General features: G+C 51.5%; 1 protein-coding gene across 1 annotated transcript; it reads right to left on the bottom strand.

Annotated features, from left to right (window-relative positions):
- Window positions 1–908: 908 nt before the first annotated feature.
- On the bottom strand, window positions 909–6,536 carry PG985_015296 (uncharacterized protein; the record flags this gene model as incomplete). Its single annotated transcript, XM_066835062.1, has 4 exons — window positions 909–5,463; window positions 5,523–6,203; window positions 6,264–6,310; window positions 6,375–6,536. The coding sequence occupies 4 exons, from the start codon at window positions 6,534–6,536 to the stop codon at window positions 909–911; spliced, it is 5,445 nt and encodes a 1,814-aa protein (XP_066676265.1).
- Window positions 6,537–14,199: the final 7,663 nt, after the last annotated feature.

Here is a 14,199-nt window from a genome sequence, read left to right as displayed (position 1 = left end):
TCTCGGGTCTAGGCGGGCACACTCGTTGTTGTGGTGCAGAGGGGTGCGTGGGGAGTTTACCAAGGGCTGGCGCTGCGACAGTGGCGAATCTTGTGCAGTATGTACGTCAATGTACGTATGCGTGTATTCAGTAAGGTAAGTAAGCTTAAGTACTACTTGGTGCTGTGTTGGGTTGGGTTGTTGTAGCAGTGGTGGTGGGCTTCCGGTGGTGGGGCGGACCTGGACAAAGCTGAATGTAGGTGAGGTCCAGGTGGGATGGGGTTGTTGATGGTGGGATGGATTCGTTGCAGCAAATTCAATAGAATTGGCGGTAGGTCGAAACTGCAAAACGGATGCATGGACATGGACATGGACATGGACATGGACAGCCGCACTGGATCGGGCCAGCCAGCCAGCCAGCCAGTCAGTCAGCCAGTCGGTCAGTCGCCTTGTTGCCCTCTTACAGTACCTGAGGTGCGTAAGGAGGTAGGTAGTGGTTAGGTTAACTTTTACCAGCCGGGTGTGAGCGCGTGGTGCAGGCAAGCTTGAACCCCCGCCGTTGTACTTGGAGTAATCTCGATCGGTGCCAAAAGAGCTTGGAAGATCAGGACTTCGTATACTTACAACCGGATTCCAATTAATGCATTGCCTACCCAACCTACCAACCACCTTAGGGAACCAAGCATACTACTATAGTACAGTATCCTCATACAAGTGCTGTATGCACCACCCCAACGTTGCTGCGGGCTTAACTTCAAGCTCAGGGTACCTAGTTAGCGTCACATTATATTTCAATCTAACCCTTCCCGCTGATCTACATAGGCGACTAGGTAGGCAAGGTTGTATGTATTGGTATCTTGACCTCTAAATGCTACCCTCGCTTTCAATCAATCACAACACGGCATCAAAACACCGGTATGCCGTAAAATCTATGAGAATGCCACTGCAGCCAATTTCAGGAGCCTCTGCACGTCCAGAGACCGCTCCGATGCCATCATCGTTCGGATCCTTTGTTGTGCTTCTCCCCGCACGCTGCCTTGCTCATCCGTCGGCCCAAACGTGCCCTGACACCAGCATTTCCCCAAAGCCTCCAGCGCTTTAGCCTGCCCGCTTCTTTGGTTTTCTACCATGGCGCCCGCCTCGTCCATCGTGAGCACAGCAAACCACCTCATCGCCAATGCTCCCGAGTCGGAGCTGCTAGGCGCCTCCGATGCCACTGCCGCCTTGAAAAACTCTTCTGCGCAGGTGAAGAATGTGTCCCTTGCAACAGACCGCGCGAGCTTAGCCAACTCGACTTCCGACACCACCATCGCCAGCACTTCCCGGGGCTTCGAGACCAGACTGGGCCGGCTGTAGGCCGACATCACAGCTCTCAATGCCGCCGCCATGGTGTTGCGCTCCATTGCCGTCAGGTCTCGCTTGCCTTCGTCTTCGAACCCAAGATATTCTGAGACTACGGGAAGCACCTCGCTGTACATATCCAAATCGCTGCGCTCCGCTGCGAAATCGGCCAGAGCCTCCATAGCATGAGGTCGGTAGCTTTCATTGTTGCGCTTCGCTTCACGAAGAGCAATCTTCTTCATTTGCGTCGCCACCGCAGCATCGGAGCTCCACATGGTTCTGCTGTGGCGGACGAATATGGGGAAGGACTTGACCAACCTTTCCTTGCCTGGGAAAGTCTTGAGAGCCAACGATTTGTCAAGCACCGGCCATATCTTTCGGAGGACTGTCGTGGAGAACTGACCAGTTTTACCTACAACCTTACCGAGGGCCATAATCAGAGACGCCATAGTCAAAGCCGCGCTGTGCTGGAGTGCCCACTGGGATGTGCCGAGACCCATGGAGACGCACTGTACGATTTCCTCAACGAAGCGCATTACCGTGTGATCGCCGCCAGCGTGTTGGCCCCAGACCGCTTCGAATTCTTCCGAAACATACTCGTCCGTGTCATGCTTGGCCACGTAGGCCAGGGGTAGCAGCCGGGTCTCGAGGTCGCTGAAAACGTCCTGTGATATCTTGGCGATGGCCAGAACCGTATCTGCAACCTTTTGCCGGCGGCTATCGTCCTGGGATGCAAAATAGATATCTGACAATTTGACGGCAAAGTGCTCGCGTGTCTCGGGCCGGGCAGTGCGTAGTAGGTATGCCGAGCTTCTTGCATAGGCCTTACTCACTTCATGGTTGCGTTCCAGAATGTGGCTTTCCATGGATTTCAGCAATACCGCATTATAAGGTGGCAGGAGAATGCTGTGCCGGAGCGAAAGCGTGCTGAGAATCTCGGCGCAGCCCACTTTTGTCTGTAGTCCAATTGCCGACTTGATCGTCTGGACGAGCTGGGGTACCAGCTGCTTCGTGACCTCGTCATTGGCGAAGCGCAGGCAGTTGAGGATGCACTCGAAGAGGGGAGAGCGTGTGGCGGCGGTACTTCTAAGTTTGTCAAGCTCCTCCCGGTCTTGTTCCCCAACACGTTGGTAATGATAGTTGATGGCCTCGGGCTCAATTGTACCCAGAAGACCCAAGCAATGGATAACGATCGTCGGGATAAACGGCTTTAATGTGTCTCCGCCGTTCTTCACCACGTCCAAGACTGTCCTGATAGCCATATACTGGACTTCTTTCACAGAATTCTCGATCCCCTTCTCGGATAACAGAAAGGGGAGGACCTGCGCAACCATGGCTTTGGCCGAGGATGTGGCATTGTTCTCTTGCAACTGCGTAACAAGTGTTTTCGACAGCCCCATGCACAATTTCAAGGCCGCTTCCCGAACCGACCCCTTTTGGTCATCGAGTACGCGTAATGCCACCCTCCACACGTCGGTGTAGTATTTACCATACCGCTGGAACGGCCGACCGTATATGAGATCCGCAATAGCTGCGCAGCTGGCTTCTCTCACGCGCCATTCCCTGCCATCAAGGATGCTTTTCAACAGATCGTCCATGATGGCGTCAAAATGGACATCAAGTGCAGTCGTCGGGTCCTTGACAACAGCCTTCCAAATGTCATCCATCGAGCGCCTCACATTGGAGTTGGGATCAAACCGGTAGCGATATAACTTGGGATAAATCTTGGGGTCAAGCTCGGCGTCCGACAAGATGTTGCTTAGCCCAAATTTGCCGAATGCTGAACGTGCAGTCCAAGTAGCAGCATTGGTGGCCAAAGCCATGAATTTGTAGATGAGACTCTGATCGCCCACTTCATTTGCCAGATTGATGATGTCCTTATAAGAGGTGACATACTTCCCTTCGCCGGTGGGTAATGCCCCGGCATCGAACAGCTCCGTGTCGTCATCGACCTTGAGCTGAGTCTTGGTGCCAGTGAATGTTGCGACGAGATCCTTGACCAAGTCGCTTCGAAGGGAGAGATCGCCCCTTTCATAGACCAAGGCCAAGCCTCTCGAGGCCGTCTCTTGAACTAACTCATCTCGTGCTGATAAGAGCCTCGTGAAGGCGACTTGACATTCCCTGAGCCTATTTTGGACCTCTCCGAGGTGAGAGCCATATTGAATCAGACAGAAAAGCCATATTCCACTTGCTTTGAGCAACGATGGCTTGGTCGCTTTGCAGCCAGATGTCAACTTTTCTATGATCTCAGGGACACGTGATTGCCGCCTGCCGAGAGCCTCTGTGATTTGAACGTTGCCTGATTCTGGACCCTCAATATCCAGGCCCAGTAACAGGGCCTCCGAGTTCCAGCGAAAGATAGCAGCCGCAATAGCCTCGCCTATAGCAAAATGTACCTCGGTCCTCTTGATATCAGTTAAGCCAAACAGCGCATCCAGAATGGTATCCACCGCATCAGAGCCGGCTGCCGAAGGAATCGCAAGCCTGCCCAAAGCAGTGATTGCCTCTTCGTTGTGAGACTTCCCAAGTCGCTCAAAATAACCGATTACCTCCTTGAAGTCATCATCGCCGCCTGGAAAGGCTAGGTTGACTGTCCATAATCGACCAATCACATCGACGGATGCACTTTGGACTTGACCGTCTGAAAACTTCATGGCAGACATAAAAACGCGCCAGAGGATCTCGGCGTTCTGCGATACCACCTCATCGGAAAGCCGCCCGTAGAGTGCCGAGTGGTACATGTAGCTGCCAAGGAAGGCGAGCGAGCCTTGAAAGTGACCGCTCAGCGAAGCAGGAGGTTCCTCCGGCGATTCCACCACGGCTCGAAGCTGAGCGAGATATGCAGCAGTGCCCTCATTCCATGGCGCGATAATACCAAAAGCTTCCGCCGCTAGCTTTCGGACCCGTTGGTTGTTAGACTTCACTAACACTAGAAGTTCGCCAACACGTGGTGCAAGTTTCTTGATGATCCCATCGACCGGCGCGTAAGAGACAATTTCGGTGAAAGAGCGGATGCAGTCTTCTTCCCCGACGTCTGGGTGATCCCGAATCCCATCTAGGGCCGCATGTAACAGCCGGACAAGGCATTGGTGATTGCTACTAACAATGTAAGCCCGGAGAGTAGCACGAGCTCGAAGATCATTCTGTAGGCGCCTTTCAAGTTGTGGCTCCCAATCAATTTCGACCACATCGTCTCCCATTGCCACGAGTTTGATCATCTGCGTCACATATCTGATAGCAGCGGGAAAAGCCCGCAGCCTTTCGTCAGTGAACAAGGGATACGAAGATCGTTGATCAATGATCATCTGGTCATCTGTGGTAACTCTAGACGTCAAGTCGAAGAACCAATCGACTAATTTTGTCCAGTCTGGAAGGACCAATGTTTCATCAGGGCGCAACTTGGTCGACCACCAGGGATCCAACCCTTTTTGGCCTTCTTCCAATATGTCGCGGCGTTCAGACGAGCCGCCACCCACAGCCAGAAGGTCGACCCATCGTGCTTTGATATTGTTGTACGGTAAACAATTGTTGGCAAAGCGGGCTGCAACATGTCTCGCAGTACGCAATCCTTGGCGTTCTGGCAACGTCATATAGTCGACGAGCAAGATCTCAAGGTCGTGATGATCGTCTTCATGATTACTTCCGAACAAGCTCATCATGCTGGACAACGCACTTTCGATATAGACTATGATATCCGAGGTCGAGTCAGATACGAGGGAATCGAATAGCCATTTCAACAGAGAGTCTTTGGCCTTGTGCTCAAACCGGCTCGCTCTCGCGAGAGTACCGATTGTCTCATAGGCTGTTGCGCGAAGCCTTTGCTCGTCTAGTGCTCTGGATTGGTTGGCAGCAGATGCGGCGTTGGGCCAGCCCTGTTGCAAGATGTAATCCTTCAGCAGCAAAACAAGACTGGGACCCGCATCGATAGCGGCTCCTGAGCTGTTTCTAGCCATCCAAGATAGAAATCCAAGCAGGGCCTTGTGTAGCCGAAGAGACTCCAGGCCCCCCACGGGAGCGGCCTCCCCTGTTGTGAGCTGAAAGTCGTCTTTTACCAACTGAACCACTTGGTTCCCCATACGACAAGCAGCAGCTGATCTCGCGAGTATCTGGAGAATCTGTATCCGGTGAGACGCTGGCAGCTCCCTATTCAATGAGTGTCAGCAAATAGAAAGTGCAATAACGTGCGGGCTTGGACGACCTACCGATGCAAGTCAAAGAGGCTTTGAACGACGCCAACTTCCTCCAAATTCACTTTGGTTCGTTTAAGCAGATCTTCAGCAACGGAAGTCACTCGGGAGTCTGTTAACCCGGCTGCACAAAAGGCTGGCAGGAATCGTTCCTCATCTGTGAAAGCGCCACTTGCAAGAAGGTTGATGGCTTTTAGCCTGCATTCAGGAAGGCTTAGGCTTCCAGCTTCTTTGTGATCCCAAGTCTTGGGGTCGCTAGATCTCAGGAAGTTGACCTCATCTGGTTTCAAACCCGTGGGCGAAGCTGCCAACAACTGGTCCAGATCGGTGCCGTTGGAGGCTGTAGCCATGTCCTGCCTTAATAGGAACAATTTTCCTAGCCACCGCGACACATATTGCGCATCAGAAATGGAAGCCAACCCAATACTGTTACGGAGTGCAATGTCTTCCTTGCTTCCCCTAGGCGGAACTTTGATCTCCAGTAAGAGACGCAGGAAGATAATGAAGATACCCGCCGAGCTGGCTTGACTGGCTTCATTCGAGATGGAAGCAGTCACGACGGGGAGCAACGACCGACGTTTTGTCTGGTCTAGCCGAGTGAGACCTTTCTTCACAAGGCCGAGATCCAGCTGTTTTACAACTGGTGACCCAGTGGTTTTGTATTGCCTCAAGAGAGCTGCAACCGGTAGAACCACCCTAGCCAGATCGATTGCATGTAAGAATCCAGCATCAAGCCAGCAGGGAAGGGTTACTTACGAAGGTGGTTGGATGAGCTTGGTCACGCTGATATATGCTTGGAAGGCCTAGGATACTTGTCAGCAGCTTCTCGATACCACGGGACTACAAGGGAGTATAGTCATCTCATACCGCATCGCGAACAGCTTTGTGTTGACTGCTTGCGTGTTCAAGGAGCGGGACAAGGTGTGTTTCCAAAGCCTCGCTGAGCCTGACCTCGTCAGTTGACACGTTTGCGATCCGATAACGAATCGTGGAAACGGTCTTGAGGCCAGCGGTCTCTGTTGCAGCCATTTCTGCCTGGCAAGGGAGTATCACGAATGTGACAAAACTGCTACCAATCTCCCCGATACAATGTCATTTTTCAATGGCAGAGGAAAGAAAGCTTCAATCGAACCATTGAAATAAGTTCAGAAATCGTGAGAGGAGAGTGAAATTCTTAAACTTGTGTTATTTTCAGCAGTCTCTGGTCGGATTCCGCTGCGAGGTCTCCAAGCTGATAGACGGCAATGGAGTGCGTCAACCCAACAGGCAACTGACCAACGTGGACGTTCAGCCACAGGTGGCGGCGGGTGTCGGGATTTGCTTGAGAGCACAGCAAGCACTCGTCCGACACCCCGCAATACCAAATCTTTCGATATTTGTTGCTAAGTACGGTAATTATCTGACACCCGTCTACTTCTTCAGACTGCATGCGCTTGGCGACTTATTTAATACAATGGAACAATGAATGCAATAAATATTTACAACAGCCGTCTTTTACTTAGTTCGTCCGATTGATGAGGTCAAGATCGCTTTGTCTGCGACCGAATCTCTCCAATTGACCATGCATTTGATTGTGTCCTGCGTGGTTCGATTTTGATTTTGTCCTGCGTGGTTCGATACAGTCAAGGTTGCGATGTTGAAAGTGCGAACGAGACATTCAAATGTCAACATGACACTTGAACTACCCGAAAACAATACCGATATACCCATGATGATTGTCTGCCTGCAATACGGATCAATGTTACGGATCCAAAGTCCGATGCTCTCGCTGATTGACATGGCCACGCCCGGTCGCAAGCAAGGGTAGGTTACTTTGTGTTAGGTATGCATGTAGTGAGTGACTCGTTCCTCCAGGCTACAGTAGCCTTACTATGGCGAAATGATGGGTCGCTCCATTACGACCTTGGCAATGGTGGTATCAGATGGCGGCGGAGCTTGCCCAAGTTTGAAGCTTACCAAAAGGTACTTAGTCACACAAGGCCACTCGGATTATGTGTCGAGCACGGGAGTGCCGTCGACGAGACGGGGGCATGTGCGACCAGTCGAAGTTACTAGCAGGTAATTGCCTGAATGAACGCTTTGTTAAGGCAAGTATCGTGCTCTATCTGGCCAACTCGCACAGCCGCACAACGAAGCCACAAGTCGCGCATTTGCTCACCTGGCTTGTGTACTTGGCAAAACCGCACATCTACAGTATACACGTCAATTCCGATTAGTGAGGCATTTCGGGAGGGTAACGAGTGGCTGGAAGCTTAGTTCTCTATTGTTGTTTGTATGTTCTTGGTCTCGCAAAGACTCAAGCCGTCGGTGCCAGCCGGTGGACAGGACGTCATACATAGTCTTGCAAACCGAGCTGTTTTCCATCTGACAAGTGCCATTACTGGCCTGGGTGGCTGGCTGCCTGCATTCACAACTGGTTCCTCAAAGGGCTGGATAGAGTTTTGGCTTGCTATCTGTGACGCTACTGATGGAAAACCCCTTGACTCTCACTTCAATGTTTTGTAGGGGGAAGGGGGTCCTTCTTCGCTATGTACATACATACATCCTAAAGTACTGTACGACCGGATCGAAGCTACACATGTCCCGCGACTATGATCCATAGGTATTGCATCGTCCGATGTGTAAACTCAATTGACGAATGAATATGTTCCAAAATCTCCGGAGAGATTGCATGTGGTAGTTTTGAAAATCGAAAGGTGGTATTCTTTTCTGGAAATAAATTCTCTAGTTGCCATTATCGAGAATTTCCCATCGAGTACATTAAAAAAGGGAGAAAAAAATTCGGGTTGATGCTTTCGAGATAGCTGTTTTAATTGCCAGAGCATGTATGTAAGTATGTATGTAATAGGCCTGGTGGAGGGGCCGAGGCTTGAGCAAGGATACCTGCAGATCATTGAAATTCCGGGGCCGCTCTCCTCCATTCTGATTCGAAGATGCGTTCCCAGATTTCGTTTGCCTGGATCTTCGGGACTGTCGCTTTTGCACACGTGGGAAATACCTGGTTATTAACCCTAGCAGGGGCAAAAAATCTCGATATACGGCAACTTCCGTCTACGTCGCAATGAACGTTACGGTCAACGGCACATCTACCACGTATGAAAACATCCCCCGAAAGCAACATCCGCATGCCTATTTAATTGGAATCATCGCACACGCGCAGGCGTTGATGCAGGCTGGATACGAGCGCAGAGCAAACAAACAAGCCGAGTGAGTTCCAAGTATCTCCTATGTCAGTCAGGCTTTGCGCAATATCTCTCAAACAACCGCTTTGCAGTAGGCTTATCTCGTCGAGCTACATCCAGGTATGTACGTATTGCGAATGCCATGCAATTGGATCGTACTGTAGCACCTTAGAAACTGCGCGTTTGGCCATACCATTCGGTGGGCTTCCAAATAAGAAGCTAATCCTAATCGTTGGTAGCACCCGATGTGTACACGCATGTACTCGTAGACCAGGACGCGTTTCAGGAGGAGATGAGCCGAAGCGAGGAAAACATTATCTATCGTGGGAAAGCGAGCAAACATACGGTTCGTGAAGGGAGGCCGCGGTGGTGCCCGTTCTTTGGAGCATAACACGAGATCGCTCCTGGGATCAAGGCTTTCCAGGTGTGTGCACCGGGCGATTGATTTTGGCCGTGAGCCCGTGTAGCTCTCGAAGATATGCACATCATTGATGAGGGGGTGGGCACAGGTTAAACTGGCCAGCCCTTCCCCACCGAGCTTTCGCAAACCCTCAGGGAGGTTCTGCGGCTGAAGAAGGCTCGCATCCAGATGTCGCGATCACTATGCATTTCCAATGCTGGCACCGGGGGACTATCTGTCCCTCTTGCAGGTTTTCTTCAATCAATGGTCCATCAGAAACACGCACATCGTGAGCCGTGGTATCGGCCATCGCAATCTCCAGGGTGCGATGCTTGCTTGGACTTGACTGACGTAGTCTCAAAACAATTTAGGGCAGCAACATCAAAGGTACGTGCTCTAGTGCGCATAAACCATGCAACTGCTAGTTCGATGAATATTTGATTCCGCATCAACGCACAAGCCTTCGAGGCTAGGTTGCATCCCACCAAGACTTCCCTGCTTGCCCTACTTCTTTCTAGCAGTAGGTGGTAGGCGTTTGTCGGCTTGCAAACACCAATGCCAGATCCTTCGGGGAGTTTCCCTGCTCCTCGTTTCCTCGGATCCCTATGGGAAAACATACCAAGCAGTTGTCGTGTGCTGGGGCAGCCGATTGGTGAGGCCCAGACATCACTGTACCCTCTCGGAAGATGTACTAGGACCAATGAGACGTACGTCATTTTAGGCCACGCCCCGGCTCCTCAACAGCTACCTACAGACTAGCAGCTACCTCAGACTAGCCCCTACAGGGCGACTGTGCCTAGCCGGTATTTCGGTATTTCGCAAATCTGGCTGGTATCTGGCTACCTGAGGCTATGTGTCGAGTCACTCTTAGAGACCTTTGTGTTCTACCTACATACCTTGGTCGTACTGGGTAACCTACCGCGGGACCTCATTAATGTGCGCATACCTAAGGGGCGAGTAAGGAGGTCGATACGTGTGAGTTTGCAGCGACTTGGGAGCGGAGGACGGACAGATAGATCGATCAAATGCATCTCTGTCCCATACGGGCCATGCCTCTGCACCTGCATCTTCTTCGGCCACCAACCAACCTACTCGTGGGTTTAAAGTTCAGTACTTGAGTCGCGTCGGCCACCCGTATCTTGCTTGTATCTTCATCTTGCATGAGGGACGCAAAGCGCTGCTGGCCTTGCACCATGGTAATTTGCAACCCTGAAACATATCATGTATTTCACGCGGCAAAGCGGACCTGCTATACACATACTGCATGTAGAACCATACCCGGGAGGGAAAAAGCAGATTCATCTAGTACGCCAGTGTATATGGCGGGGATGGAGGCTCCTCATCCTCACCCTCCTCGGAGCAGCAGCCGAGTGACTTTGCAAATCGGACTGTCGATGTAGGCATGGAGGCATGGAGGCATAGAGGCATCTAGTGAGCCTATTGTTTGCAGCGACTGAACTCAGTGTGCTGCTCAGTGCCGTACAGTACTGGCTGGGACTGCGGCAGGGTCCTGGACTGTAAAAGTAGGTACTCAACTGTACTGAGGTCGCAAAAGCATGTACTACTAATGGCCGACAGGCAGAGAGACGGGCTTGTGCTAAGCGACTAGCGGCTCACAGAGTTTTTGCGGTCCTCCACCAGGCCTGCCAAAGCCGCAAAGTCAAGAGTCGTCTCCTCCACCCATTCCCCATTCATTCCACCATCCTTTTCCCACTCACACGCAAACCAAACCGGCACCATCGTTGTCTGCTTTTGTTTCTTGCTGCTTTCCGGTCTCTATCTCTTCCGCACAGTCTCGGTCTCTCCTTCTCTCTTCTCTCTTCTTTTTTTTCCTCTTCTCCCTCCTCTAACCCTAATTCCCCCGCCAGCTTCGTTTCATCCCCCTCTGCCGCTTGCGAAACCGCTGCCTGTTTGGCTCGCTACTTGTATTCGTTGTGTGCGTTTTGCAAGAAGCTTCCTTTTGGTGCTGGTTCGTTTCCTGCTGTGTGCGCGTGCGCGGCCCGTTTCCGGTAAAGCCGCCGACATCTCGTCAACTTCCGCATCGTCGCGCAAAACTTTTCTCTCCGTTGCGGCCTTTTCACATTGCTGAGTACCACGCCGGTTCTAGTTCTACTTCAGATCGCACCGCGAAATTTTATCCCGGTATCCTGACGACGTGCGACACGACGACTCGATCCCTCGACTTTATCCTTCAGTCCCTCCCGGTATTTCTCGGTCTTGCGGCTGTTCGTTTCCACGGCGCTTGTGATCTGCTGCTTTCTCCCGTCTGCATGACCAACAAGGGCGTCATTTGGTGCACAAAAGTAAGTGTCGGGCTTTTCTTCCTCCATTCCTGCCCGGGTAAGTAGCGATCACGCTTCTGCTAGCCTGCCGACCTGAGGTTCGATTTGCTCTTGACCTCCTTGTACTGCTCATTCCGACTTGAGTCCGGATTTGGCCATTGATATATTGGTCACGTCACAAGTCACCAAACAAACCAGGACGCGGCATGCTGTGCAGGCCCTGGCACTTGGGGACGGGGGCCATGGATCGGGGCGTACGACAAGTCTGCTGGGCATGGTGGCAATGCGATTCTCCAAGGCCCTTTAACTCGCTCGACCGAACCGACCTACTATTCCTGCTCGACCTTTGCCAACACGATTATTCGCAGACTGGCCTGCTTGGTTTTGTGATTGTCATGCACAACTTAACCGAACTGTGGCCCGCGGCAACCACCATATGTCAAGTGGATGCATTCATCTACGTAGGACACCAGACTGTACTTGCAAGCGAGACAGCTGCGTCGAGGCAATCATGTGGAGTGACCGAATTCCTCAGCATGCTATTGCGATTACCGGATCCAACTGAGGGACTATTTGCGCGAATGTGCTCATGCTGCAGGCTTCTCTGGGATAGTAAGAGGCCCCCTCATGATAAGGTACGATGTCCGGTAGCTTTCATGGGGAGAGGGTTGGTTCACAGCCTGCACGCGGAAGACCTTCGAAAGTATGGTCTCTGTCAAGAACGGATCAGACCTCTTGGCACGGCGTATCAGTACAGTGCACCTCAAACTACTCTTTTATACCATCCAGCTTTCGCTTCTAATGTGGATTTCTCTCACTGGACTTTGGCGGACCTTTGCAGTTTCAACATCCGCGATTTGCGCAGTCTCAGGGTACATACGGTCATCCAATGACTTGCTTCGCATACAAGTGGCCAAGGACCCCCTGGGTTGAGAAGCTAGGCGGCCAGATATCCTTTTGACGTTCCCGGCCTGGAGCGAAGGCATCCATGCCTGACGACCCCTCGCACTTGGCGCAGCAGCTTGATCGCTACTACCTTTAGAGGAACTGCTCACTATTACTTTCAGTTATACATTAACCATGAACATACACAGGTTAGGAATTCCGAAAGTCATATCCTTTAGATCGTATCACGACTTGACGTTCACTTTATTCGTCTTCTCTTGATCAAGCGTCTCTTCAAATCTTTGGTTGGCGAATCGGAAAAAAAAAAATAGATCAAGGTCTCGGTTGTCGACGTTTGCATTTCAGTCCGCATTCAGACAGGAAAATTTGGCGGCGTCGGCGTTCGTTGCTGGTATAAGCACACCTGGATATCAGTTGGTGAGTCGATTTATATCTAGCCCTCCCTACGCTGTTCCTCGAGCGACCGAGCTGTGGTTTAAGCGCTTTTAAGCCAATGCCTCATGTTTGAGTCTACCCTGTACTCAGTTGCTGTCTTGTGTCGGCCGTTGCCATCTACAGCTATCCGGTGGATCGAGGGAGCAACGCCATTGAGCGTCCAAACTTCTCCGAGGATGGCTTGTCGGATGTCTGTCTTGTATCCGTGCCCTTATGCATGACCAAGTTGATGTTGCTGGTCAGAGGGTACGGGAGTGAAGAAGACATAGCAACACGAGGGCTGCTGTTATTTCCACTGAGCTTTCAATTCTCCCTGTAGATCTTTGTCCATTTCACTAACATGCCTTTGCTGCAGCTTCTACCTATCTCACGAATCTTAACCTACTGTCATCCGCACATTTGTGTGAGCCTACTTCGTAAGTACCCCTGATCGAGGTTCAATGCGTTGTGCGATTCTTTGCACTCACCGGGGAGAAATGTCCGGTCTTTCCCTAGCCAAGCTACCCAAATGCATCCCGGGGACTCAGTAGTTCCATATGCTGGCTTTGTATACCCTTCCATCTGCCTATCTGTATCGGCCAGATGCATCCTATATGCATTGATATACCCAACCCCACTTCAGAAATAGCAAATTTGAGCAAAGTTGCGTCTCCCACAACTGGGCTGAGATAAGTCGAGCAAGGTCTCGCGGCAAATGTGAACACAGACTCGCGGCACGATGGTGTCACTGCAATGGTCTCTTCCTCTGCTCTCTGTCTGAGTTGTGTGGCTTGCCACAAGTGAGAGCCAGTCGACATGATATCCCCCTATCCAATGACTTCTCCAACCTCGTGTTCCTGCACTCATAGTTGCCTTGCACTGGCGTGGAAGAGGGTTAACAGTCAAGGCCATTCCGTCGGTTTTGTCTAAGGGCGTAACCACTTGCCGTCACGGGCCACTGCACATGTTATTCCTCCCTACCCGGACCCCCCTTTCGTGATGGCAGTAGCTTCTGTGAGCGTGCCTACTTTGCCTTGCTTGCCCCTCATATTTCTCCTTCTGACCCCCTTCTGCCATCTTTGGGTTGGGATAGGCTGTTTGGCCTCAATGCACAAACCTCCCTTTAATAAACACGCGGATACGTCTACTCTGTTTAATTCCAGATAGGAAATCTCGGTAGATCAACTATGGCTCGTGGGTCTGTATATCGCCGAGGGAGGGTCATCGGTGTCGCCGCCGAGGGCTCTTTGCCGCCTTCCAAATTACGGCCCTCCCCCCTCCGCAAAAAGTCAAAAGTCCATCTAGTTCAGATGACACAATATCCCACTTCACGATCCCAGCACAAACCAAATTTCCACTTGGCACCTCTTTTCACCAAGTCATACCCATTGTGCACATCTTCCTGGAACTGTGCCAATTGTTGCCCTTGGTTCTGATAGTACTCCTGCCAGCCTTCGGCTATCTCTTTTGTTTGACTCCATTGCACCCCTTTCGCCCACCGCTTTCTG

This window comes from Apiospora marii (genome assembly GCF_038362585.1).
Source record: "Apiospora marii strain CBS 49790 chromosome Unknown utg000013l_segment0_segment0, whole genome shotgun sequence".
In the NCBI taxonomy this organism is placed as follows: Eukaryota; Fungi; Ascomycota; class Sordariomycetes; order Amphisphaeriales; family Apiosporaceae; genus Apiospora; species Apiospora marii.
Note: the sequence above shows the minus strand (reverse complement) of the source record. Positions and strands in the feature narration are given on the sequence as shown.